The sequence below is a fragment of the Giraffa tippelskirchi genome, chromosome 2 (genome assembly GCF_054371585.1).
Source record: "Giraffa tippelskirchi isolate mGirTip1 chromosome 2, T2T-mGirTip1v1.2.pri, whole genome shotgun sequence".
NCBI classification, from domain to species: Eukaryota; Metazoa; Chordata; class Mammalia; order Artiodactyla; family Giraffidae; genus Giraffa; species Giraffa tippelskirchi.
In genome coordinates this window covers 73,465,564-73,493,544 of record NC_137276.1, presented here as the reverse complement: position 1 = coordinate 73,493,544, position 27,981 = coordinate 73,465,564, and the positions used below count along the sequence as shown (strand labels likewise).

The 27,981-nt window shown below is 41.9% G+C and overlaps 2 protein-coding genes across 9 annotated transcripts in view; one reads left to right on the top strand and one right to left on the bottom strand.

Annotated features, from left to right (window-relative positions):
• The window catches only part of LOC145537959 (uncharacterized), a 475,282-nt gene that overhangs the window by 34,389 nt on the left and 412,912 nt on the right, over nucleotides 1-27,981 (bottom strand). For 7 of the 8 annotated variants that reach the window (XM_081569007.1, XM_081569005.1, XM_081569010.1 and 4 more), the window contains 2 exons: nucleotides 16,448-16,559; nucleotides 2,246-3,561 (listed from right to left, as the gene is read on the bottom strand). Coding sequence is in view for 1 of the 8 variants with exons in the window: in XM_081569004.1 (XP_081425130.1) it covers nucleotides 742-1,257 (516 nt within the window). In the remaining 7 variants the exon portion in view is untranslated. Of the gene's footprint in view, nucleotides 1-173; nucleotides 3,562-16,447; nucleotides 16,560-27,981 lie in introns of those variants that run through there. The other variant, XM_081569004.1, reaches the window with a different exon arrangement.
• Nucleotides 1,038-27,111, top strand: ZNF365 (zinc finger protein 365). Its single transcript, XM_081569002.1, has 5 exons — nucleotides 1,038-1,151; nucleotides 2,820-3,575; nucleotides 18,903-19,083; nucleotides 24,943-24,980; nucleotides 25,704-27,111. The coding sequence occupies exons 2-5, from the start codon at nucleotides 2,833-2,835 to the stop codon at nucleotides 25,957-25,959; spliced, it is 1,218 nt and encodes a 405-aa protein (XP_081425128.1). The 5' UTR covers nucleotides 1,038-1,151; nucleotides 2,820-2,832; the 3' UTR covers nucleotides 25,960-27,111.

Sequence of the window (27,981 nt, the reverse complement as noted above, 5' to 3'; positions counted from 1 at the left end):
CATATTTACTATAAAAACACATTTGAATTCTAGAACTAGGATTTGAATCAAGCCTAACTCCAGAGCTTGGACTCTTACATTGATTAATTACATTGATTGCACCCCTCCCCCAAATCTGAGATAATTACTGAGATATTTACAGTTAAAATCAAGGTTGAAATAAGTAACAGTACCTTCTGAGAATAGAGGCACCCTGTGAAGTTAAGAAGATTCATCAGAGTAACTGCAGATGAACAAAATCTTCTTTTGACAAGAAAACCCAATGGTAACTTTTATTCTGGTTTCATTTCAACAGTTAGACTAGAAATATTCCAAAAGAGGTTAAAAAAAAAAAAAAGCTGAGTCATCTGTGTCCTTTAGAAGGAAAGAAACCTCTCTTTAGGATGGGAAATCGTCACTTCTGCTGGGGGGCAGGGGGAGGGTGCATCTCAGAGACGGGAGTGCGAATGGTAGGGGTCTCATTTCTTTATTCACAACCCATATACTTTCCTAGACTTAGTTCTGCCCGTTAACTCAGCACCAGCATACTCCGCTAGGAGGGTCAGGGTGGGCTGTCAAGGCTAGTTATTCTGGGATGTCAGTTAGAATGAAGAAGTCCTAACATATACACCCGCATCTTCCTGCTGGCAGATTTTCAAAGAAGATGCCCGGCCATGCTTCATCCTGACACACACTCTCCTGCTCCCCAGTAACTGTAAAGTCCAAACAAACCCTGCCAGGGCCTGCAGAAAGCGCAGCGCTTCAGAGGCTGGCAAGCTTTCCCCCTTCCTCCCCCGGAAGGGGGAGAGATCCCGGCACCTCTCCCGGTGATGTCAGTGGAATCCTGAGCCCCATCCCGCTACGCGGCTGGGAGAGGGCAGAAGGTGCTCTCGGAAGCCGGGAAGAGCTGGGGTGTCCCCCGCGGGACCACGACGGTCCGGGACCCCCGAGGCGAAAGCTCTCTCCGCGTGCGGGGTCCCGGCAACCGCGCACGCCGCCCCCGCTGGCACGCGCCACGCTCCGCCCTGGAAGCCTCTTTGGTCCCGGCGCGGGGGTGCGCGGGGGGCGAGAGCAGGCCCGCTCAGCCTGATTTACGGCTCTGCTGAAAACCGCTTCGTTCCCGCAGCAGCAGCACCGTCGTGGCGGCAGCAGCAGCTGCAGCAACAAGTCGGGTAAGTGGGCATCTGCGCCCGCGGCCCGGCCCAGGGGGCGCGGCAGAGAGGGCCGTCCGGGCTGGGCAGCAGGTCCCGTCCCGCACCACGGCGGGGAGCTGGGCATCTCGGCCCCCGCCTGCGGGCACTCGTGTGCGCACGTATCCACTCTGGCACCGGCGGGCTGGCACGCAGAGGAGCTGGGGCGGGGAGAGCCGGGACCCCCGAGGCACACTCATTTCCAGCCTGCCCCACTTAAGGCAGAGGAAATTAGGGCTTGTCTGCCAACCCTGTGAACTGGGGCCCCCGCTGGGCCGTTGAAACCTTGCGCACTCCCGGGGTGCGTGAGCACCGGTTTCCCCATCCGGGGATGCCATTCCTTCTCCATTGCTGCCTGGAATTCTAGTACCCCTTCTTTCACGTCTGGCCTGGTTTTCGGCCAGAGTTGGCCTCCTGTCCCCAGAATACGCGTGGTTAAACAGCTTGCTGTAGCACAGGAAGAGGTTCCCCTCTCTGGGGGCAGAGGCTTATTAACATGGAAGCTTGTCTACTGTGTGGGGACCACTGGCACCTCTGCTGTCAAAGAGGTTGAGGGCCCAAGAAAAGTACTTTTTAGCCAAGACCCTTGGCTCCCTCCCTTTGGGGCCCAGTGCTTATTACATTTAAGAAACCATTCCTGGAGGGACTAGATGCTCGTAGAATTGGGCTGCTAGCAGTCATCTGTTGCTAGGGCTAAGAAAATAAATTTCTACGAGGAAATAAGAACTTCCCTTTACTAAAAGAGTTATGCTGTAACCTACATGGTTCAAACTTTGGCCACCCTAGAGGTCGTCATGTTAAAACAGGATCAGAGTTGAGACAAATCCATCCAGAACACTTTGTTTTAGTAAAATCTTATCTGTGGCCCCACTTAGTATTTGATACATTGGGTTTCCAGATTTCAGTAAATCTGCAGTATTAAGGGAGCATCATTGTTATGATAACACTTTGATTTATATCATCACAGCAATAATTTAAAAATAAAATTAAGGGCAGAAATCTCAGATTGAAAATTTTTCAGCTGATTGTGTGCTTAATGCCACACTGCACCTAGTTTGAGTGATATTTTTCCTATATTTGAGAAAGGTTGCTGAGTTTGCTGTCTTAGGACCTGTTTTGACAATTCATATGAATCTCTCTTTTTTTTTTTCATGCTTATCAGGGTGCTCAGTAAAATAGTGCGTGTTTTTGCAGTGACTGTACTAAATTCAGGAGGGCAGGAAAGTTGAATTCCATGTGGGAATCTGACACTGTCCTTTTGACCTTGGATTAATTGCTTTACCTCCTTGCTCCAGTTTCCTCATCTGTGAAAAGGGAATGATACCCATCTTTTTTATCTTAAGCAGGGGTTGGCAAACTTTTTCTGTAAAGACCAAGTAGTAAGTATTTTGAATTAGCCTGCTATAGGGCCTCCTTCTCAACTACTCACCTCCACCCTTTAGTGCAAAGCAGCAGTAGACAATATGGAAATGAGTGGAATGTTGTTGGATTTGGCCCATGGATTGTAGGTTTTAATTTTAATTAGTTATTATATGGAAAAGGCACTTGGAATTTCAAAGCCTCTGTCCTCATGGAGATCAGCAACAATCATTTCAGTAGCATTTTTTTAAGCAGACATGCAAACTAGCTGTTTTATTCTCTCCTGCCCAGGATTTTTAGAGTAATGCAACAGAAGGCCTTTGAGGAAAGCAGATACCCCTGGCAGGAGTCCTTTGAGAATGTCGCTGTGTGCCTGCCCTTCCGTTGCCCGAGGTGTGGGGACCATACCAGATTTAGAAGCCTGTCCTCGTTGAGGGCCCATCTGGAATTTAGTCACAGCTACCAGGAGAGAACCCTCTTGACAAAATGCAGCCTCTTTCCATCCCTCAAAGACACAGACCTGGTCACTTCCTCCGAATCCCCGAAACCGGGAAAATTGCAGAGCTGTGGCAACATAGTAAAGCAGAAACCGAGCTATGTTAACTTGTATAGTATTTCGCACGAACACTCCAAGGACAGGAAGCCATTCGAGATGGTGGCAGAGAGGCCTGTGTCCTACGTGCAGACCTACACTACAGTAGACCTACGTGCAGACTCGCCCGACGCCCCGAGGGCCAGTCCGGGCCTTCCCACCTCAGACACCAAAGCAGCTTTCGAGGCACATGTCAGAGAAAAGTTCAGTCGGATGGTCGAGGCTGTGGACAGGACCATAGAGAAGAGGATTGATAAACTCACCAAAGAGCTGGCCCAGAAAACTGCCGAACTGTTGGAAGTTCGGGCGGCATTTGTGCAACTGACGCAGAAGAAGCAGGAAGTTCAGAGACGAGAGCGGGCCCTGAACAGACAGGTGGATGTGGCCGTGGAGATGATTGCTGCCCTGAGGCAACGCCTGACGGAATCCGAAGAGGAGCTTCTGAGGAAAGAAGAGTAAGTGGCGTTGAAAATGGATGCTAACCCCACTGCTTTAGACACTTCCCACCCACTCCCAAGTTACACTCCAGTGTTAAGCATGGTTTGGTTTTAATTGCTTGCAGGTACCTTGCTGCAGTCTCCCACTGATATAATTGAATGTAGGAGACACAAGGCTTTTAGTATTGTTTACCCTCTCTGCTATGGTCTCCAGCTCAGCAACCTGAAAGTCGAAATACCACATTCCTTCTCACCTTAGAAACTGTAGACTACTACAGATGTCTACTACAAGTGTCCTCTGTCCATGGTGGGATCCATTCCTGGTGTGTGTGTGTGTGTGTGTGTGTGTGTGTGAGGGGAGTAGGGGGTGGGGGGTAGGGGTGGTGAGTTGAATGGGAAGGCAGAAAGGGAGTGCTGGGGCACCCTTTCTGTCTTATTGACAATCTCCATGTAATAAAATCAAGAACATGAGATGTTGTCTTATGCAAATATAAAAATATGGTCTAAATATAAATAATTTTTGCTTCTTAGCCATTTCGTATTACCTGTTCATGTTAATTAAATGTTAGTAGCTGAGAATCTATTAATAATAATTTTTATTTCAAAGATGCAGACATTAGGAAACCCAGAGGAAGCATCTGAGATTGCCATACTTTTATGATTTAAGTTTTAGAATTTTCTTTTTGTAAAATACTAGACTAAGTCGTGCCTGCTTGCAGAGAGTTGATGCTGGTTTTTACAAATTACAGGTGATCGGAGAAGCTATTAGTTTAAAAATTATCATACTTGGAAAAGCATTTCCTTATCAATAAGTATAGATTCATCTCAAACTAGAAAAGTATATGTAACAATGCAGTGTTATATCCCAAATGCAGAATGTTGGATTTAATTTTAAATGGAGGCTCAGAATTCATAGAACCAAAGGAAGTAAAAATTGATTGACTGAAACAGCCTAAAAGGAAGGTTTTCAAATAATTTGAGGTGTGCTATACAGATTGACTTAATTTCATGCTTTCTTTGTCCTCGGGCACTCTTCTATCTGGTGTTGTCTCTTAAAATGTAGTAATTAATGCTTCCTCCACTTGGTAAGAGGCTGAGAAACCTTATGTATTAAAGAGATCATCACTTGCTATAACTAAATGCTTACCGCCTGCCTGGAGAAAAAGCCTGCACTGCTCAACTAGATACTTTTTTAAATCATGTAGTGAGGACAGATTTGAATCAGCCACTGATTTACTTTACTCCTGTGGAAATGATCTCCTTTGAAAAATGTTTCATTCTTGGCTCTTGGTGTTTCCTGGTGGGAAGTTAGTGCCTTGACTTGCTATAGCACCAAGGGTGACTAATACTGCACCACTGAAAAAATGGCAGATGGCATTGCTTTTTGTGCAGAGAAAAGCATGGAGTTAAATTTGTGATATTTCTGTCTGATGTAAGAGCAGTCAGTTTAAAAGGCAACCAAGTTAATTGTGTGCATTTATTTATTTGTCATGTTTTATTAAGTACACAAGTAATAATAGAGATGGGCTTTGGGGTGGTGGTTGCCTGGAGCATAGGAAAACAATACGATGGTAGGGAGGAGGATATGGTTAGATCTAGGTTATTGTCAAGGATCTAACTTTCATTTTGTGTTCGAGGGTGCTTTATTATTAAAAAAAATAACTGGTCAAATAACTTAACTAAAAGTGGGCCACGCACGAATCAGCAGTGATAATATGTTATATATGGTAAATCCAGTACTGTTACCAGAGGACCAATTAGAAAACTAAATATATTCGTAAAAATAAAATTTAGCAGGGCAAAATTGTTGTGTTAAAAGTCCTCCCTCCTCTTCAGGTATCCTCCACCCCATTCTCTGGAGACAGCCACTGTTTAGGTCAGTGGATATCCTTATGGACCTCTCCTGTGTACATACAGTCGTAGGTACTTTATATGCACATATAGTTACTGGGTTTTCCCCAGTGGAATCATGACACATACTGTTCTAATCCGTTTGCTACTGAGGAATACATGGGTTTTGTTCCATTTTCCTGCTTTAAAAAATAATGTCTCAGTTACATTCTTTGTACATATATCTTTGTTCACATTTTGGGGTGTATACCTAAGGGCAAATTATGAGTTGAGTTTTAGTATGACATTTTTGGACTACCAGGGAAAAAAGAGCAGTGACAAAAACAGAACAAAAACCACTTTAAGTGAAAATTTAGTGAAACTGCGTTAAACTTTTAAACATTAGATAAACAAAGTCTTCATTTTGTTAAGCCTTCATTTGGCTTGTCCCATTAATTTCTGTATTCATGCCTCAAATAATCACTCTTTCTGTACATAAAATAAGACTGAAAGAGTGTTCTTTCCAGGAAGACAGTGGAGCTCTTGGTCTGAGAGAGCAACTGTGGCCAGCAGCCTCCACCCCAGAGTGGGGAGCAGAGCAAGCCAGCTGTCCACTTGTCATGCTATTGAAACTAGGGTGACTGACCAGATAAGCCTGGCTCAGCCATGCTCCTTCCCTCCTCACCACTCCCTCACATTGCTGTGCCTTCCACCAAAGGAAAGAGGTGACCTTATACGGAAGGTCCTGCTTCCCCAACAGACATATCAGGAGCTGTGCTCTCCTGTTTGTTGTTGTTATTATTTAGTCTCTAAGTCTCCAACTCTTGCAACCCCATGGACTGTAGCCTGCCAGGCTCTTCTGTCCATAGGATTTCCCAGCTAAGAATACTGGAGTGGGTTGCCATGTCCTCCTTCAGGGGATCTTCCCAACCCAGGGATTGAACCCAGTTCTCCTCAGCTCTCAAGTCTCATCTGTGAGAAAAAGTAGGTTGTTACAGTCCCATTTGAAATTAACTTAAACTCCAGGGACCCTTTAAGACACAGATGGTAGATTTGGTTTAAAAAATAAGCAGACTTCTAGTATTTTGACATTCACATGAGGTTCTCTTGATTATGGATTTTCCCCTCAACTTTAAAATCCTTTTTGGGACTTACCTGGTGGTCCAGTGGTTAAAACACCGGACTTTCACTGCACGGGGCACAATTCGATCTCTGGTCTCTGTTTGGGAACTAAGATCTCACAAGCCGCACAGCATGGCCGAAGTAAAAAAAAAATCCTTTTTTTCATACTGAAATAAAAGACTTAAGGGCTGATTCTGCCTTGAGGCCATCTATAGGCTGAATCAACTTGGATATAGAAGTCATCTATATGCTGTGTAACAAAGATTGTTTGAATTGGCAGAGTTTTGTACTTTTGTGCAAGTCTCATTGTACCTCCACAGAGAGGTGTCTCTGTTTCTGGAGTGCGCATCCAAGAAAGAAACTGCCCATTGTTTTCAGTCTGTGCAACTTTAAAAGTCTTATGCAAACAGATACTGTATTTACTTGTCCCAGAATATTTAGAGCTTGTAGGTAGCACTGTCCATGATCAGGTAAATCGACCCTGGCCAACTTTGCAGTAGGGTATCCCTTAATTAGAAAGATAGACATGGATTGGATTGTAGCTGACTCCTGGCTGATTTGGTTACCTGGGGTTCGGAGAACATCAATGTAATAGCAGTAATCCTAAATTTACTTGCATACTCATGTGCTAGCAAGGTTGGAAGGCCCTGACCGAGCACCTGTGATGTGCCCAGCACTGTGCTAGGTGTGTGTGGGGGGGGGGGACATAAAATTCTTGGTCCTTTTCCCTAAGAAGCTTCCACACTACATAGGAAGAATAAATCATACCCATGTTCAAACTCAGTGCTTAAATACAAGCCACAGTTTCAAGTTGATGAACATTAGAGAAATCCCTTGTGTTGAGGCCACACCGAAGAGTGAGGAGGAAGGGTGGGATATGCATTGGTAGTCGGAGGACAGTGACATTGAAGGACATCATAGAGGTGACTATTAGAGATGAACCCTGAGGGGACTGTGTATTTTTAATTCTGGAAAGTACCCACATTCATTTTACACATGTCAGAAATAAAGCCCGAAACAGTAGAATGACAGGGACAAAAATTTAGTAACAAAGCTGAAATGGGAACCCAAATTTCTTCTCTTTACTGAGTGCCTTTTCCATTAATTCACTGTGCCTCAGCCAGACTTTTGAAAATGGGATATTTGCCCAGAGCATCAAGACTTAGGTAATACCAAATCTGGCCTGTTTTGGAATGGGCTTACTTCTCTGCTGTGTTGAGAGGCCTGGCATGGTGACATCATTTAGCATCAGAAGTGTTGGGAAATGGGGAGTGGCGGCGTCATCAGTACAGTTATGATACAAAGCTTCTGGAACACCAGCTCAGGACTTCTAGCTTCCAACAAGGGCTGTGAACTTGACCCTCTAGATGTCCATGCCCAGTCAGGATGGAGTATGTGCCACTGCCAGCCTTGGATGGCAGTGAGGGGGACTCTTTGTAGTTCCATGTCTTTTCCATACTGCTCCCTTGCAAGCCATAGATATGACCTTTACCTTCTTCCTTCATCATCTGTCCTGTTCCCAGGCTGGTGTCAGCCAGAAGACAACTCTTTATTGAGTGCCTACTGAGTGCCAGGTACTGTTCTGAGTTCTGGTCATACAGTGATAACCAAAGGAGTCCAGTTCCTGCTTCTATGACAGGAGTAGATGAGCAAGTAAGTCAGATATTAAACATCATGAGGGGTGTGTTAAAAAGAGACATCCAGGGGTGGCTTGAGCTAGGAAGGTCCACACAGGTTTCTATCCAGAGCTGGCTGTAGAATGCTGTCCTTTGAAAGACAAGTTTGACTTGGTAACTTGCTTTGCGTAACTGAACCCTCTTTCCCATCTTTGATCAACTAAAGCAGTGAGCGGGCAACTTGGTCTCCAGACTGACCCATAGCTAGGAAGCAGGCTCAGAAAAATCATGTTAGATGTAGAGTTCAGTGGGACAGGGAGGTGTCTGCTCCACGTTTTAATGCATTTATGCAAATGGAGTCCTCTCTACCCAGGCTGTGTTCTGTGTAGACTTACAGACTAATGTAGGAAAAAACAGGATGTCAAACATGCCCTCTTAGATCTCTGATAAAATTTGGAGACCCCCCCACAAATTTTCAAATTTTGTAAAAGAGATCCCACCTCTATTTCTGTAGCAGGTACCTTTGTTGTAGGTCACTTACTTGTTTTACGCCCCAATACTTGTCTGGAAAAAGAGACAAAGAAACCTCAGAATCTTTTAGTCAGTTAAAGATTTTTGACTAAAGATGGAGTTGTTGATAACACATTTCATGCATTCAGCAGAAATTTGTGGAGCCCCCGGTATGTCTCTCTCATGTCTGTCCTCCCTTCTCCTACCACCCTCTCTGTCTGGACTGAGGGGCTTAGGATGTGGTTTTGATCTATTTAGTGCAAATAAGAATAATCTGACTTTCTTCTTAGAGTTATTTTTTTTTAAGTCCTTAATTAGATTTGTATTCTTTTTGGTGTGTTCCAGGAGGTCATAAAAGAAAGATGAGGCAAAGGGCTGACCCGAGTGGAAATGTGATGTGGCTCCTGACGTGTAGCAGGTGTGGATTCCACCTTGTGGGCCCCGCCAGGGACACAGGAGCTGACCCCGAGCACTGAGTGAGCAGCCAGGCTTCCAGCACTCGGAAGCAGTTGGCTCTAGTTTTAGGATTTGCCTCATGGGTGACATTACAGTCTGTCTGAGGTGCTCTGTGATCAATAGCTAGGCTATTTTTAACCAGGGGTATTTTTACCGTTTCATATACCTCTGAAGAGGTTCATAAATCAGTAATGCAGAATGAAATTTAAATAACTGGGTAGAGCTTTGCCCTTGGGATGGAAGCTGTTAAAGTGTTGTTCAAGAATAGGAAAGAGGCATCAATTTTAGATCCCACCTCTATTTCTGTAGCAGGTACCTTTGTTGTAGGTCACTTACTTGTTTTACGCCCCAATACTTGTCTGGAAAAAGAGACAAAGAAACCTCAGAATCTTTTAGTCAGTTAAAGATTTTTGACTAAAGATGGAGTTATTAATAGCACATTTCACGCATTCAGCAGAAATTTGTGGACCCCCTGATGTGTTCTGGTCTCACGTTAGGTGCTGTGGGGATTGCAGGGAAGCAGCAGGCCAGGACCCCGAAGTCCCTGGTTTTACGGTTGATGGTGTCAAGGGCACAACTAGTCCCTGGAGCGTGGACTGTGACAGGCTACCCGGTTCTGCAGGAGAACACAGCAGATCACCTAGCCCACATCTAGGCGCGGGTCTGCTGGGAGCCTGAGGTTAGAAGGATCATTAAGAGGGGGCTTGGGAAGGGACCCTGGTGGAGGGAACAGCATGTGCAGAAGTAAGCATCTGGCTTGGAGGCTGAGGGGAGTGAACTAACACTGGAGCAGAGAGGAGGTGATGTGCCTTGATGAGGCCCGAGGTGAACCGAAGGCTTGCAGGATGGCCATGAAAGCTGGAAATGGTTTGTTGACAGTAGATTACAATGGGTGATATGATCAGTGAGCCGTCCCTCATTAACAATGCACAGTTCACTGCCAGTGTAAAATCGCAGTGAACACCACGGAGCGTTAACATGCATTTCCCTCTATCTCTACACCTGCTTCTAGAGTGTGTTGTTCACATGACAGTGTATCTTTGATTTTTCTGAAATTAACCCATCTTTAACCTACTTCTGAAGAAGTAACTGAAGGGATTCAATCTGTAATAAAATGAAGTATTACCTATGTTTTAGAGCTTATAGCTATCCTGCAAATGAATGAGTGCATGAGTGAACAAATACTTCTTTCTAAATAAAATTTTGTACTGAAGGGGCTTTTCCCCTGCATGCCTCCTTCTAGACTTTGTTTCTGAACACCTGTGCATCTCAGGATACCGACAGATTCTAGGTCTGCAAATCATTCAGCATGATAACAAGCTTCAGGCCAGCTTCTTATACTATATACTGGTATCTTTTTCCTTTAGTATCAGATATTGCTTTAAATAAAGGTATTTTCCATTGACGCTTAAAACCTTGATTTCAATCATATTTAACCTTTAAAAAAACAGATAAATAATAAGTCAAAAATAGGGCTGGAAGCAGCCTAGAATCAGTTAATTTTCCCAGAGCTGTTCTGCACCCACACCTGGGTTGAATTTCAGGTTTGCCCTTATCTTCTCATCTGGCCTTCCAGCTTTGCACTGTATTCTGAGTCAGTGTTGAGAACTTAAAACCACACGTCTTTTTACTCTGCTTTCTGATAGCATCATGTTGTTACTCTTTTTCTTAGTCATATTCAGCTTTGTAACTTCATGTTTGTTTCTTTTAATGTCTGCTTCCCCACTATGTGGGGAGTCTGCCTTATCACAGCTGGATCAAGCCCACCACCTGCTTTTGTGGAGCCCCTGTGCTAAGAATAGTTGTTTTTTTTGAATGCTTGAAAACAACTCAAAAGGCAAATAATAATTCATGACATTTGAAAATTATATGAAATTCAAAATTCAATGTCCATAAATGAAGTTTTATTGTTACACAGCCTCTGTAGCTCTTTCGTGCTAGGCAGACTTGAATAGTTGCAACAGAGACCATATGAACTGCAGAGGTTAAAATATTTACTTCCTGGCCCTTTACAGAAAAAGTTGGCTGACCCCTGGGTTAGACAGTAAGCTTCATGAGGATGGCCACTGGTTCATAAATGCCATTGCACTAAGCCCGATACCTGGTAGCATTCAGTAAATGTTTGCTGTGTTAGTGAATAGTGGAGTAAATAAATTTGGGGATTCTGGCTGTATTGTACCAGGGTTCTAGCCTGTGTTGTCCACCCTAATCTGAATTATGAGATTTAGGATCACTGTGTATATGGTAGGGCTTCCTGGGTGGCACTAGTAGTAAAGAACCCATCTGCCAATGCAGGAGACATAAGACATGCAGGTTCTATCCCTGGATTGGGAAGATCTGCTGAAGAAGGAAATGGCAACCCACTCCAGTACTCTTGCCTGGAGAATTCCAGTGGACATAAGAGCCTGGTGGGCTACAGTCCATAGGATCACAAAGAGTCGAACACGAGTGAAATGATTTAGCACGCACTGTACATGGTATTACCAAATTCAGGCTTAAATTGAAGAAAGTGGAGAAAACCACTAGACCATTCAGGTATGACCTAAATCAAATCCCTAAAGATTATACAGTGGAAGTGACAAATAGATTTAAGGGACTAGATCTGATAGAGTGCCTGATGAACTATGGACGGAGGTTCGTGACACTGTACAGGAGACAAGGATCAAGATCATCCCCAAGAAAAAGAAATGCAAAAAGCAAAATGGCTGTCTGAGGAGGCCTTACAAATAGCTGTGAAAAGAAGAGAAACCAAAAGCAAAGGAGAAAAGGAAAGATATACCCATTTGAATGCAGAGTTCCAAAGAATAGCAAGGAGATATAAGAAAGCCTTCCTCAGTGATCAGTGCAAAGAAATAGAAGAAAATGAGAGAATGGGAAAGACTAGAGATCTCTTCAAGAAAATTAGAGATATCAAGGGAACATTTCATGCAAAGATGGGGTCAATAAAGGACAGAAATGGTATGGACCTAACAGAAGCAGAAGATATTAAGAAGAGGTGGCAAGAATACACAGAAGAAATATACAAAAAAGATCTTCACAACCCAGATAATCACGATGGTGTGATCTCTTACCTAGAGCCAGACATCCTGGAATGTGAAGTCAAGTGGGCCTTAGAAAGCATCACTACGAACAAAGCTAGTGGAGGTGATGGAATTCCAGTTGAGCTATTTCAAATCCTCAAAGGTGATGCTGTGAAAGTGCTGCACTCGATATGCCAGGAAATTTGGAAAACTCAGCAGTGGCCACAGGACTGGAAAAGGTCAGTTTTCATTCCAATCCCAAAGAAAGGCAATGCCAAAGAATGCTCAAACTACCGCACAATTGCACTCATCTCACATGCTAGTAAAGTAATGCTCAAAATTCTCCAAGCCAGGCTTCAGCAATACGTGAACCCTGAACTTCCAGATATTCACACTGGTTTTAGAAAAGGCAGAGGAACCAGAGATCAAATTGCCAACATCCGCTGGATCATCGAAAAAGCAAGAGAGTTGCAGAAAAACATCTATTTCTGCTTTATTGACTATGCCAAAGCCTTTGACTGTGTGGATCACAATAAACTGTGGAAAATTCTGAAAGAGATGAGAATACCAGACCATCTGACCTGTCTCTTGAGAAACCTGTATGCAGGTCAGGAAGCAACAGTTAGAACTGGACATGGAACAACAGACTGGTTCCAAATAGGAAAAGGAGTACGTCAAGGCTGTATATTGTCACCCTGCTTATTTAACTTCTGTGCAGAGTACATCATGAGAAACGCTGGGCTGGAAGAAACACAAGCTGGAATCAAGATTGTGGGGAGAAATATCAATAACCTCAGATATGCAGATGACACCACCCTTATGGCAAAAAGTGAAGAAGAACTAAAGAGCCTCTTGATGAAAGTGAGAGAGGAGAGTGAAAAAGTTGGCTTAGAGCTCAAAATTCAGAAAACTAAGATCATGGCTTCTGGTCCCATCACTTCATGGGAAATAGATGGGGAAACAGTGGAAACAGTGTCAGACTTTATTTTGGGGGGCTCCAAAATCACTGCTGATGGTGATGGCAGCCATGAAATTAAAAGACGCTTACTCCTTGGAAGGAAGGTTATGACCAACCTAGATAGCATATTTAAAAGCAGAGACATTACTTTGCCAACAAAGGTCCATCTAGTCAAGGCTATGGTTTTTCCAGTAGTCATGTATGGATGTGAGAGTTGGACTGTGAAGAAAGCTGAGTGCCGAAGAATTGATGCTTTTGAACTGTGGTGTTGGAGAAGACTCTTAGAGTCCCTTGGACTGCAAGAAGATCCAACCAGTCCATCCTAAAGTAGATCAGTCCTGGGTATTCATTGGAAGGACTGATGTTGAAGCTGAAACTCCAATACTTTGGCCACCTCATTCGAAAAGCTGACTTATTGGAAAAGACCCTGATACTGGGAAGAATTTGGGGCAGGAGGAGAAGGGGACGACAAAGGCTGAGATGGTTGGATTGCATCACCGACTCAATGGACATGGGTTTGGGTAGACTCCGGGAGTTGGTGATGGACAGGGAGGCCTGGCATGCTGTGATTCATGGGGTCACAAAAAGTCGGACACGACTGAGTGACTGAACTGAACTCAACTGAGACAGCATGTTAAAAAGCAGACACATTACTTTGCCAACAAATGTCCATCTAGTCAAAGCAATGGTTTTTCCAGTAGTCATGTGTGGATGTGCGAGTTGGACTATAAAGAAAGATGAGCGCCAAAGAATTGATGCTTTTGAACTGTGGTTTTGGAGAAGACTCTTGAGAGTCCCTTGGACAGCAAGGAGATCAAACCAGTCAATCCTAAAGGAAATCAGTCCTGAATGTTCACTGGAAGGACTGATGCTGAAGCTGAAACTCCAATACTTTCGCCACATGATGCAAAGAGCTGACTCATTTGAAAAGACCCTGATGCTGGGAAAGATCGAAGGCGAGAGGAGAAGGGGCGATAGAGGATTAGATGGTTGGATGGTATCATCGACTCAATGGACATGACTTTTTTTTTTTTTAATAAATTTATTTATTTTAGTTGGGGGCTAATTACTTTACAATACTGTAGTGGTTTTTGCCATACATTGACATGAATGAGCCATGGGTTTACATGTGTTCCCCATCCTGAGCCCCCCTCCCACCTCCCTCCCCATCCCATCCCTCTGGGTCATCCCATTGCCCCGGCCCTGAGCATTTGTCTCATGCACCGAACCTGGAATGGTGTTCTGTTTCACATGTGATAATATACATGTTTCAATGCTATTCTCCCTGACCGTCCCAAGTTTGAGTAAACTCGGGGAGTTGGTGATGGACAGGAAGGCCTGGCGTGCTGCAGTCCATGGGGTCACAAAGAGTTGGACACAACTGAGCAACTGAACTGAACTGAACTGTACATGGTATGGCAGCAGTTCTCAATCCTTTGGCTTCACTTCCCTTTACACTCTTAAAAAATCTGAGGACCCCAAGAAACTTTTCTCTGTGTAGGTTTTATCAAGGTTCACTATATTAAAAATTAAAATTCAGAAAAGTAAAAAGGACAGTTATTAATTCATATGAAAATAACAATATTAAATCCATTACTTGTTTAACACAATGAAAATATTTCAAAAAAGACTAGTTTTCCCAAAAACAATTTAGTGAAAAGAATGGTATTGTTTTCGAAATTTGGGAAATACTTTTAATGTCTGGCTTAACAGGAGGCAGCTGAATTTCATTAGTTCTGCTTTTAATCTGTTGCAAATTTGTTGTTTTGGTTGAAGTAGATGAAGGAAATCTAGTCTCACACAGATAGGTAGTAGGAAAGTGGAGAGGTATGTTAATAGCCTTCTGAGAGAATGGTGGCTATTCTGCTTTGATACTGTGCCAAAGCTTGACAATTGGTAGTTTCTCAAAGGTTAATTGCAGTGTGGAATCTGAAACCAAACCAGTGAACAAACATTTCCTCCTCCCCTCCATTGAAATTCATTGGTCTGTCTTGCACTTTGAGTGGATATTTTACTGTTAGGAGTATAATTATTTTAAAAAGTACAAATGCAAAGTAGTTAAAGCTCTTTCTTTTTCATTCAGGAAGTTCACACGATTCCTTGGGGAAATAAGAGGTGTTTCTGCATATTGTTAATCCAGACTGAACAGGATGTGAAAAGGGGGATGTGAAGCTGTGCACACATATTATTCCACAATTAATCACCAGGTTTTATTCCTGTTTTTATCTAATACAGATACCCAAACAGTCTCAGTATGATGAACTTCTCCAGCCCTTTTCTCGTGTAACTTCTCTTTTAGAATTAAATCATTTTTTTTTTTCTTAGTTGATGTGAAACATCCGTAAACTGAAATTAGTTTAGTATTGGTGCCAAGTTGTTTGGAAAAAAGGGTATTAACTTTTTAGCTTTAGGGCACAAGATAATTGGATGAGTGAGGTTAGAAAAAGATTCTTCTTTTTTACAACATGACATAACACTCCACAATCAACTAGTGGCATTAATGTTTTTAAAAGTTTTATATGAAATAAAGTTTTATATCGAACCAGTTATAAAACATCACATGAGGTAAAAATACAGCCACAATCATAAGCTGCATTTCATTCACATTTGTTTTCTTGCTTTTGAGATGTTGATCCTGTGGGATTAAGCTGTCAAATACTGATGTCTTACATTCTAAACTGTATAGCCTGAGAGCCCAAGAATAGTAAATATGCACAGGAAAAAAAAAAAAAAAAAGACTGGAAAAAAATACACCAGAATGTTGACAGTAGTGACCTCTGGGTTATAGGACTATGGGTCACATTTTGTTTCTTCTTTGTCCTTTTTAAACATTGATTACGATAAATATTTATTGAGTATTATGTGTCATGTATTGAATGATGGAGTTAAAGCAAAGAGCTGATTGAGCTTCTGCTCAGTTGGGTCTTCCATAGATCACTTTTTATATTTCTCATAATAAATGTGAAATACTTGTGTAATGATATAAATATAGTAAATATTTAAACCAAAATAAACTGAAAAAATACACGGGCTCTTTTTTCTACGTTTTTGGTTTTGGTGGGCGAGAGGATTGTGGGTTTCTGGTTGTTTCTCCTTTAAGTGCTAGTGTGGAGATGCTTCAAGAGTCAGTTATCCTGAATGTCACTGTCTATGTAGAGGACTCTATTACGGGCTTGATTCCACATAAATTGAAGCCTTGGTTTTGGAAAGAGGAAGGAGTAGCCATTTCCTGGGCTTTGTTTTTGGTGGTGCTTTTGAGCTGTATGAAGATGTTCCATCCAAAGGTTCTCTACTATAACTAAGAACCATGACGGGGCTGGATGTGACACCTGAATGGACCCTCACTGTTTTGCTGCTGGTTAGGGTTTTGTGACTCACCTAGGAGGCAGAGGAAAGGCAAATGACAGCAGAACTTGAAAATTGGCTTCTCTCTGTGGCTTGAACAGCTTGGAAATTGGACATCTTCTATTCAGGGCTCATAGGGAAACATCTGGAAATAAAATTGGAACTTAATTACAAAAGAGAACTTTCCAAAAAGGACTCTTACTTCTTATATGCGAATACTTCTTAACTACTGAAAGATAATGGAATTCTTATGGGCTCTGAGTTTATATTTGATCTGGATAGGAAACTAGAACAAGTTTGATGAGCAGTTTTTGGAGTGAATCATTGTTAGAACCAGTCTCTTTTCTGTTTGTATAAATATATAATTCTGAAAGTTTTGCAGAGATGCTTAACTCTGTAGGAAGTGTCAGAAACTTTTCAGTATGGAAAAATATGATTTAATATATTTGTGAGAGAAAAATCATTACTAATTGTAAAAGTGGCCTCCTGACTAGTTGTACAGAATAAAGGAGTTGGAAGTCACCACCAATTATTTGGCAAAGACCTGTGAAACTATGACTTCCTGAGCTAAACATCCATGAAGTTCTACTCTCAAGAAATTATGAAGCTTAGCAGAAAATAAAAATCAAGTAGAGGCTGAGAAGATTCGGAGAAGGAATAGAATTTAATTGACTATCTAGAACAAATGCCTGAGGTTAGATTAAAAAAATAGGATTTGTTAATCTAAAATGAAAGAGGTTTAGGGGACAATGATCAGATTCTTTAGAATCTTGGCTCTGCATGGGTAGAACATGGCCAGAAAAATGAGGGACCACTCCTTGAAGGTTGAGAGTTCAAAGACACATAAATATTGTATCCAACAGGTAGTGAAATTATTGAATTCATTTGCTCCAATGGGAGTGACAAAACATACAAAGAGGATGGCCAAAAAGATCTTCATGATTTCTTATTGAGTGAGGCAAATTAAATGAGAAAATTGTGATACTGTATACCCACTGGTAGTGCTGATTAATGTGTGTGTGTGTTTGTGGAGATGTTTGTGAGGACAGTTACCAAATGTAAATGGTGACGGTCTTAGGATAATGGGATTTTAGGTGATATTTTCTTCATTATATATTTCATGTGTTTGAATTTTTAATAAAGAACTTATTTAGTTGTAACTCAGGGAAGTATTATTTTCATACTTGCCTTAGAAATAAGATATAAAATAGTAATATAGTTACTAAAATTTTTCTGGATTTGTGAATTACAATGAATTATGTATATGAAGGTATTTTGCTCAACTTTTTAGGGAGGGGCAGCTTGCACATTGCTTCTCCTATGTCAGCTACAGTAGCTTCCCCAACACACCTTGGATCTACTTCAAGAAGGCGGTTCTTAGACTGTTCATTCTTAGCTTAAAATATACTATTGGACATATACTATTTTATATGTGCTGGTGCTCAGTGTGGCATCTTGCTTCCATACTTCCCTTCCTGTAGTCTTTTCTTCCCTAATAGCCAGACTTTTAAAATATAGGACAGAACTTTTCTCAAAGGTGGCCAGTGGTTTCCTGTCTCATAATAAAAGCTGGAGTCCTCATGCTGACCTATGAGAACCTACCTGGTCCCAGCCTCAGCTGTTGTCCCCTTTCCCCGCTCTGCTCTGTACCTCAGACCATTCTGCATGTTCCCACCGAGGACCCGGCTTGCTCTTCCCAGCTGTCTTCACGACTGTTCTTGCTTTCTGGTGTCCATACAAATGCTGCCTCATCCAAAAGGTGGCTCTGACTTTGCTGTCTACAGTATCACTTATCCCTTTCCTTCTTCTGTCATTCTCTGTCCCCTTGAACCCCGTTTCCATTTCCTCCTTAGCACTTATCACCAACTGACATGTATGTTTATTTTATAGCGACTATCTTCTACTAAAATGTAACCTCAAAATGCAATCACTAAAATGTAATTTTATGCCTTTTATCATGGCTACAGCCATACTATGTAGGGCTGTGCCTGACACATAGTAGGCTCTCAGTAAATATGAGTTGAATGAATGAGTTCACAACCCACTCCAGTATTCTTGCAGAGAAAATTCCGTAGACAGAGGGGCCTGACAGGCTATGGTCCATGGGGTCCCAAAGAGTCAGACACAACTGAAGTGACTGAGCACAACACACATGGCCATACTACATAGGGCGGTGCCTGACAGGGTAAGTGAAGTGAAGTTGCTCGGTCGTGTCTGACTCTTTGCACCCCCATGGACTGTAGCCTCCCAGGCTCCTCCATCCATGGGATTTTCCAGGCAAGAGTACTGGAGGGGTTTGCCATTTCCTTCTCCAGAGGATCTTCCCCGCTCAGGGATCAAACCCGGGTCTCCGGCATTGTAGGCAGACGCTTTACCATCTGAGCCACCAGGGAAGTCTTGACAGGGTAGGCTGTCAGTAAATATTCATTGAATGAATGAATTCCTGTCTCAGTTCTCCATTTTGTGTTCTGACATTTTTGCCTTGCAGAGAGGTGGTTACATTCAACCATTTCCTGGAAACAGCAGCTGAGAAGGAAGTTCAAGGAAAAGCTCGGCTCCAGGACTTCATAGAGAATCTGCTGCACCGGGTAGAGCTAGCGGAAAAGCAGCTGGAGTACTATCACAGCCAGCAGGGGGCCGGCCTCTGCAGGGACTCCCGTGAGCACGCGGTGAGTCCTGCAGGCCCAGTGTGAGGGTTGTGATGTGTCAGGTGGGGTCAAGGACAGAAGAAAAGGGTGCTGGGGAATGACTTGCAGGAATTTTCTAGACATCATCTGAAAGCATTGCCCCAGCCACGCCTGTGTTGCAGAAGTGATACAGGTGAGTCTAGGACACCTGGGAGTAAGTGAGATGCTGGATGCGCCGTCTCCGGTTCTTCACCTCCAACTCCACATCAAGCTGAGGTGGTAGAAATACTTTTATGTTGCAGTATAACAGTTTGAAGTATCCAAAGAAATCATCTGTCCCAATCATGTGTCAGGTGGATAGGAAGTTATTAATATTATCCTGTTTTTGAGCTTGTCAAGGAATCTTCTGAAAGCTTTCATGCTTCTTAGCGAAAGATTTAATCGCTTTTTCCCCTCTTAATAGGAAGGAAAACACTTGTTGGTAGTCTCTGAGGGTGAAACATTCTTTAAGTAGATTTGCAGAAAGACTAAGCAAAATCCCCAAGTGGTATTCTATAATAGGATTTTGCATATAATTTTACATATGGTTGTAGGGACTTAAGAAACCCCCAGAGCCCAAATGAGAACCCTGAATATAGATGAAGGTCCAACTCTCATAAGTGGCTTGATCAAGGTTGCCTGGTCTCTTTGGAGGGTGGGTGGGAGGTGGGTGGTTTATAAATAAGCACGCTTCAGATGAGGGATGTGGGTGGTCACATTTACCCTCTATACAGTTTCCTTGATGGTATAAACAACAAAGCCAAAGAATGGATTTTTGAAAACCTAAAGTGGTTTATTTATAACATTTTCATTATCAATTAAATTTTATTTATGCTTACCATCTTCTCAGAAGATTTAAAAATGATTCTTTTACTAACCCCAAAATGAGGAAAAGAAAAATAGGAAACATTTATGCTAACCAAAAGATTAGTAAGGTTGCTGTTGGTTGACTGAAAAATTTAGGGTGAGCAGTCTGGAAGCCACGATTTAACAGGAAACATTATTAAATAAACAAAGAAGGAATGAAATGAAAGGCAGGTGGATGAAAGAAGGAAGACCAGAGGGAGAGACACAGACAGCAGGAAAGTACAGAGACAAGGAGGAAGGGAAGAAATGAAGACTCTTACACAGTGCTTACTGTAGTAACCTTCACTCAGCCTTACAGCTGTGCAATTGTGCAAGCCCCAGACCTTCCCAGTCAGGAACAAAGTGGATCGGAAGGAAGTCAGCGTGTTAACACCTATGAGGTTTCAGTAACTGTCATCAAGGCAGTTTTAGCTACCTGACGTATTTGTTATTTTCTGGGTGGGTGTCTGTGGTCTCTGAGAAGGAAACTTTATTCCCCTCCTTGGTTCCCTAGTCACCTCCTTGGGAAACTATGAGAGTCCAGTCATAGACTGAGCTCTTCCCTGCCTCCTCCTTCCACTTTGTCCTCTCTTAGGAGGGGGGTGTGGCATGAGATCACAGAGACCAGATGTGAGGTGAGTCGGCCTGGCTTCTAGATCATTCCCACCTTGCTTCTGACTGGGTGAGATAGTTTGTCTTCCTGGGCCCATCATTCTTCTATAAAATGAAGCAGTTGGAATAGATGCTCTATAAGGGCTTTAAACTTCTCACATTCTCTGATCATCACCTGACTTTGGTGGTTAGGAGTTCTAAAATTAAAATGTAGCCATAATATTTTCAGTACTTAGGCTTATAAGTAATGCAGAGCTACGAAATGTATAAATTTTTATTGTACAAAATTAAGAAGTTCTTAAAGAAAGAGAAAATAATAGAAGGCAAGGAGAAAGAAAGGAAGCCCACTAGTTCTTGCCTTTATTTGTATTTCTGTGCTCACTTTACTTTTCCAGCTTGGAAACTGAACACCTTTTAAATGACATAGCCAGTCATTAGTTCTTACCTGCTGTATCATATAATCAAAAGTCAAACAGCATCCCAGCTCTTGTAGTCAAACGTATAGATATGAAATTATATGTGTGTATAGGTGCACATAAATATACGTATATACGTATACATGTACATACAAATATGGTAGGACATGTAATAGTAAATATTTATGTTTTTGTTCTTTATGTCCCAAATATGACATCATCTGCCTTTTTCAGATTTAATCCCCATAGGAAAGAACTATTTAATCCACATAGGAAAGAACTTAATTCAAATCAAATCAAATACAGTTGAGATTGAGTGGGAATTTAGAAATGAGAGCTGTCTGTAAGTAGGGCATGATCAGGATGTAGCGAGGTAAGCTGACTTTTGCACGGAGGACACATCACCCCAAAAGGTGTCAAGGACAAGATGTTTGATTTCTGAAAGAATGGGCAGATGTGGTTTCCCCTGTTTTCACATATAGTCCTCTCAGCTCTACTTTGGGCCATGTTATGAGACAGTCTACGAATCCTAAAACCATTTTTCCTTTTAACTTAGTCTATTTCTCATAATAAAATACATTTACCATGTCTTTGATGTAATTTAACTACTCAGTCTGGCCTCTCTGTATATCTGTGGCTGTGGATACATGGAAGAACTTCGAAGCTTTTAGCAGGATAAGCTATGGGTCATATCTGTAGTAACCTGTTTGATCCAGCTTAGAGAAGGTGCAGGCCTCTGGAGCCTCAGCTCTGCCTGGGAGAGCTTCTTGCCTAGGTGCACCCCAGGATGGAGCAGAACTTTCAACTCCTGGCACCTAAACTCCCTCCTCCAAAACCATGGGGAATGCCATCCCCAGCCTGGCTGGCTCTCCCCATTTCCACCAAGGCTGCTCTGCAGAAACAACACGGCCTCTTCATCTCCCTTCTTCCCTGCCTCCCTGCCTCTCTCTCTCCTCTTCCCTCTTTTTCTCATTACCCCTCCAGAGAGTAATGACATTTCTAGATTGATGTGTAACTTGATTCTTTCTAGCTTTAAGATTCTTTTGTGCACTAGAAAAATTTCCTTCCCCCTCACAATAGCGCCTTTTCTGAAATTATGTTTCGGCATTAATCCCCTTGAGCATTTATGTTCTTTTTCACCTGGCTGAATTCTAAAAATGCAATGTGCTTACTCAGATAATTTGTCTGCATGCTCTGAAACATGCTGTCGAATTAGACACAAAGTGACCTAATATACCATCTGCCAGAATTACTCACAGACCTGCTCAAATAGAAGGTCATGAAATAGCTTGGATAATCTTATTTTAAGCATTGCATTTATTTCCTGCAGGTTGCTAAATTAAGTACTAGCAGTAATTCATTTACCATATTTATTGGGGACGCAGCGCTTACTGGGTGCTGAGGAAACTGCTGTGAATGAGATCGATGAGGTCCCTGGTCTCAGGGAGGAGGGACACACAATAAGCAATCACTAAGGAAGATAATTCCGTATAGTGAATAACTACTATGAAGAAAAAAGTAAGATGACATGTTTGAAGTGGTCACTTTAGCTTTAGTAAAAAGCTTTCAAAAAAAGCCCTGCTCAGAAGTCAGCATTTGCACTGTGACCTGAATGGCAAGCAGGCAGTTCTGGAAAATTTGGAAGTGGAACATTCTAAGCAGAGAAATAGGAAGTGCAGCTGCCTCAGGAGGGAATAAGCTTGGCACATTTGAGTGGCAGGAGATAAGTCGGAGAGGCAGGAGGGGTCCAGATCAGGCAGGAGCTTCTTGGTCATATAAGGAGTGTGGATCTGTTCCATCACACACAGGGAAAAACCATTGGAAGGTTTTAAGTAGGGGATGATCTATGTTTTAGAAGAATCACTCTGCTGCGCTAGGGGAACTGATGGAGGGATGCAAGAATGAGAGATGGGTTATGTTGTGGCCGGTGAGAGGGGACAGCAGCTCAGATAGAGCCAAAGTAGAAATAAAAGGTATAGGGTATGTTCTTAGAGGAGAATTGACAGGACCAGTTGGCCTGGATGAGGATTAGATTTTGCTGGTGAGGGAAACTGAGGAGTCAAGAACGAATTCATGGTTTTGGCCTAAAATGTTGGGTATATACAGAGAGGAAAGTTGGAGGAGGGCTAGGTTTCCAGTTTCCCAAAACCTGCTGAAACCTGAGACACCATGTCTGTGCTTTAGAAGTTTAGATTGGCTCTCAGTGCAATGTTATTTATATTTTTTTCAACCATAAATGTTGACCAGGGCCTCTCTTGATACCCATCGTCATACCTTTCTCTCCCTAAATAAAAAGACAGAGTAGTTGGGTCAGGAGAAAATGGAGGCAGGTGGATTGACTGAGTGGGAAGAGCGTTTCCATCCGCCTACAGCTGTGGATCCAGAAGGAACACTGGCCTCTTGTGTTCACAGGGAGGAGAGCAGAGGAAATTCTTTGGTGCCTGTGATAAGGCACCACCTCCACCCACAAACCTCATAATCTGTCAGATCACTGTTGGCCTTTTCCCCAGTAAGGGAACATGTGTATGTGTGTATGTGGGCGCGCACGCACACATACACACATACACACACTTTTGAATAAAATTCCAAAGGGAATTATGTACCCATATGCAGCAAATCATCACATTATATGTTTACATACACACATAAAGTTGAAAACATTTTGTTATACCTCAATAATAATGAATTTTTTAAGTGGGAAAGTATTTAAAGGAAGAAAAACTCTGTAAGTTGTTACAGTTTATAGATACATTGAAATTCAAGGAGCCCAGCTGATTGGAGCAGGGAGCATGGGTGGACTGGAGGAAAGAGAGTAGAGATGCTGATGCCTCCAGGGTTCCCAGAAGCTGCCAGTCCAGTGTTTGCTGGAGCCATCTGTTCCCCCTTCTTTGTATATTACAAGACCTCAGGACCCTCATGCAAGGAAGGTGCCTTTTTCTGTTCCCATTTACTAATCCCATGCCAAACCCTGCCAGCATGGACAGGGTTGGCAATAATGTGACATTCAATTGTGTCCCAAGGCAGAAGGCAGGAATTCCGTCTCACCTTCTTGGGCACCAAGAAGTCTGTTTAAGAAACCTTCTTTTTGATTTGCCCCTGTCTACAGCTTAAGCTGCATACAGAAAACTTGGAGAAAGATCCTGTTATGCCAGGCTTGGTTTTTTGGGTGACTTGAATATAGTGGGGGTGGATGTTGCCCATACTGGGCCAAGATGGCCCTTTCTCCACATTCTCTTTGTCACCCTCTTCTTCTGTCAATCTGCCTGATAGTGTGACAGCACTTCTTTTAGTTGAAGGCTGCATGCGGGAGGTTGGGAACTGAAGCTTGGGAATACACTAAAAATACACTTGCCTATAAAGTGTTTGGTGACATCTGGAACACAAAATGATATCATTTTGTTCTGCAAATGGTATTCTGAGCCCAGCCACAAAAGTGCATGCAGATATTTCATTGAGAGTGGAAAATAATCTCAGTGATAGATGGCCTCAGGACAGTTGTGGAGTTGGGTTTTTGTATGTTCTCATTTTAGAAATGATGTATTTTAGGCAATTAACATTTTGTGCCAATTTCCCCTTTAGTTGATACACTATGACCAGTCATAGCTGTGTAAATTAGCTGCAAATAAATACAGCCTGAATCAGTCAAGAAATAATAGCACATCATTACAGTTTCTAAAAACATGTTTCTTCAAATGTTGTTCTCTTGAGGGGCTGTTTAACTTTTTGAAATTTTTGAGATCTGCTGATACTGACTTCTTGGAATTCTCAGAACAGGGAGCCACAGAGGCTTCCTGAGTAAGCAGAGCTGAGCACAAAACGTTCTTGTTCACTGCAGTGATGGATGGTGCCATGGGCAGTGCTCCTGATAACAGTCACTGGCTTCCTTAATGGGAATACGGTTTCTTAAAAACATAAGAAGGAGGATTTTTATAAAACCAAACCCAACCTTTAAGTGAAGTAATATTTTGTCTTATTTGTTTTCCTTCAGCTTACAGATATCTCCTCAAATAGGAAACCCAAATGCCTGTATGTATATCTTTTTATACTTAGACCATTTGATTAATGTTTGCATAATATGCCTTCCTGTTGCACTTTTTATGGTATCTATAATATAATTGGATTTGAGAGCTTCAGGTGAAAATTTACCTGCTTATTTACCTTTCTAAAAATGTGGATGTGACTTTTATGCTAATGGTCTATGAGTATATGGCAGTATGATGGTACTACAGGAGTCTTTTTAAAGTATTGTGTAATAGAACTTTCTCATATTGTGCTATGGTGTAGTCATAGTAACTCTATAGTGCTATTAATGTAGTATGCATACTGATATATATTTTATACATAAATTTATACTGTGAATCATATACTTTATGATAGCTGTACTACAGATTTGTCTGAATCCCCTAGAAGTCACTTAAATAGTCAAAAGGTATAGGTTCTGGCCTCATCTTCTCCATAGACCACTGTGTGTTACCCCGATAGTCATTTAGGTTTTCTATGCCTCAGGTTCTATCACTGGTATATAAGACTAGTAATATCTCCCTGGGAATTTAGTATCATGAGATCATTTTCATGAAGGCCATAGTATCAATATGGAAGGAAAAGTATCAATATACAATATATTACTTGTTTTACTGGTTGCATTATTGTCACCTTAGCACATAGGAGTGATTGTGCCATGAGTAGTTTTTATTCTTTTAAGGATTTAAATCTTTCTGCTTATCTACCTCCTCCCACAACCATCTGTAGAAGCCGAGGGCACCTGCATTCTGTGTTTAACCACCCTGATCTCAAGACCCATTTCCATCCAAAGGGAAGGATGAAAAAAGCCAAGGATGACAGAGCTAGCATGCAGCCTGCCAAATCCCTGCATGAGCAGACCGAGTCCCCAAGAGAACTCTACAGACCAGCAAAGAAAGGGGAGCCTTTGGGGTTTGGCCGGAAAGGCAACATCAGACCCAAAATGGCCAAAAAAAAGCCGACAGCGATTGTGAACATCATCTAAAAGGGTGGGTGGTTCTGGACCCAAGGGTCTAGACCCTTGGTGGTTCTGGACCCAAAGGGTCCCATCACTGGGCTTTGGGAAATATGTTCTAGGGGCCATCAGTAGTGTCCTTTTGGACACACTACATCATAAAACATAGTTCATGTCAATATGGGCACCTGGATTAACCAGAATTTAACAAATGGGAATCTCGGTGAACCAGGCTTTTTTACAAGTCCCTTTTGGAAGCAGGAGGCAGACTACAGAATTGTTTTTAAAAAAATGAAATCACTCTTATTCCAAAGTTTTAGTAAAATGAAGCTAGCTCCAGCTCTTAAAATAATTGGCCCTGTGAAGTTCTATGAAATAAGAATATTTTTGTTTTTAACCTCACCCTCAATTAATTTGCGAGCCTCCAAAATAAAGCTTCTTGTTTCCCCGTGAATTCTGGTTAATCGAGATTCCAGTGTTTGGGTTGCTTCAAGGACTCATTCCGTTAGACTTAGACTTCAGTTGTCATCTCGACAGATTGTTTTCCAGTTTGTTCGATTCAGGTTTTTTGTTTCCCTGGATGCATGTTCATTCTTATTTTGGTGCCTCTCTGCTTTCTTCCTTGGCTGAGTATTCTGTACTCTAAAACTGTGCTGCCAGCCTCTATCTTAATAGCTGCTTCTACTGCTGAGGTTGGGGAGGACAGTAAAACCCTTATGATCAGCACCTGTCAGCAGTTCAGGGTCAGAAGGGTTGGATACCAGTGGACCCACACATTTAGTGCATTGTGAGCCACCTCCGAGACACCACAGATGTTACTCAGCTCTTTCCTAAGACCTGCTTCCCCAGGGCGGTGGGGGGAGGGGTGGTTTGTCAGCAGCCTCTCTGTCAGCTATAGGCATGACTTTCTCCTTGCTGGCCTGACTTTTCCATCTCTTGCTGCTTCTGTGCCATTTTATGACTAAAATACACATTCTTACCTTTCAGCTGAGTATCTGATGTATTTGTTGTATATGGCTTTCTAAAGTGATTTCTGAAATAAACAATGCATGCGGGATCCAGAATCTGAACTCATCCTCCCCTCTCTGCCTCCCTAAAATGGCCTTTGTTTCCATAAAGAACCATCTGTCATGAACCTCCTGCTTTACAGTTTTCTTCAAGAATAAATTTCTGTGTTACTTTTTAAAATTTAGCAATATCATCAGGTCTCCTGCAGAGTTTATAAGTGTGAACATTCCTTTGGAAACAAGAACAATTATGTCCACAACTATATACATATATATATAACAAATACAAAATGTATATGTCAAGTATATTAATAATTTATTTTTAAATACTCATGAAAAAGGTGTGTGTTTGTGGTGGGTGATTTTTAAACTATATATGTTCATGTAAATCGAATTCTCTGATTTTAGAAATTAAAGCTTAACCTAATTAACATTGGTAGGATTATGATTGTTACTGCAATAAGCATCAGATTAGCAGTGCGTTAAAAATAGGTAACAAAGCAATTACATAAAATGCCAGTAAATTGAAAAGTGTAACTTATACAAATACTTTGAGCCTATCATAGTGAAAATGTTGATTTTTGAATCTTCACTTTGACTTTCAACTCATGGGAATAGGCCTTTCACGTGGTGTATAGGCAGCTATCAAGTGGTAAAAAACATTGCTGTGAATATCACTGTTAGGACAACATTGTAAAAACTGTAATGTTAAAATAACTAATTATTTGCAGAATTAACCTCTTCCAAGGTTATTTATTATTGATGTTTATACCATGATTGCACTTACCATTTACATACTAAAAATTTGACTGGTTTGTTGTATTGCATGCTCTTTGTCCCATAATGTGTGTGTGTAATGACAACAGTTTGCTTTTAAAGGTAGTATAAGCCAGATTTTTTTCCCATTTTATTTAATGTAACTTATGTTTTCAGTTTTCACTTGATATGCCTTGAGGGCATGACAGCTCTCTCTGACAGTGGTACCCAGTGATCTTCAGAAAGCACCATAATGTCGTATCTACTCTGTGTACATTATACAAGACAA

Excerpts from the sequence above, each read along its gene's own strand:
- ZNF365 (XM_081569002.1), top strand. The coding sequence starts at position 2,833 with ATGCAACAGAAGGCCTTTGAGGAAAGCAGATACCCCTGGCAGGAGTCC. Across the intron at positions 19,084-24,942 it reads GGGACTCCCGTGAGCACGCG|CTTACAGATATCTCCTCAAA; the intron begins GTGAGTCCTGCA and ends GTTTTCCTTCAG. Across the intron at positions 24,981-25,703 it reads AATAGGAAACCCAAATGCCT|AAGCCGAGGGCACCTGCATT; the intron begins GTATGTATATCT and ends AACCATCTGTAG.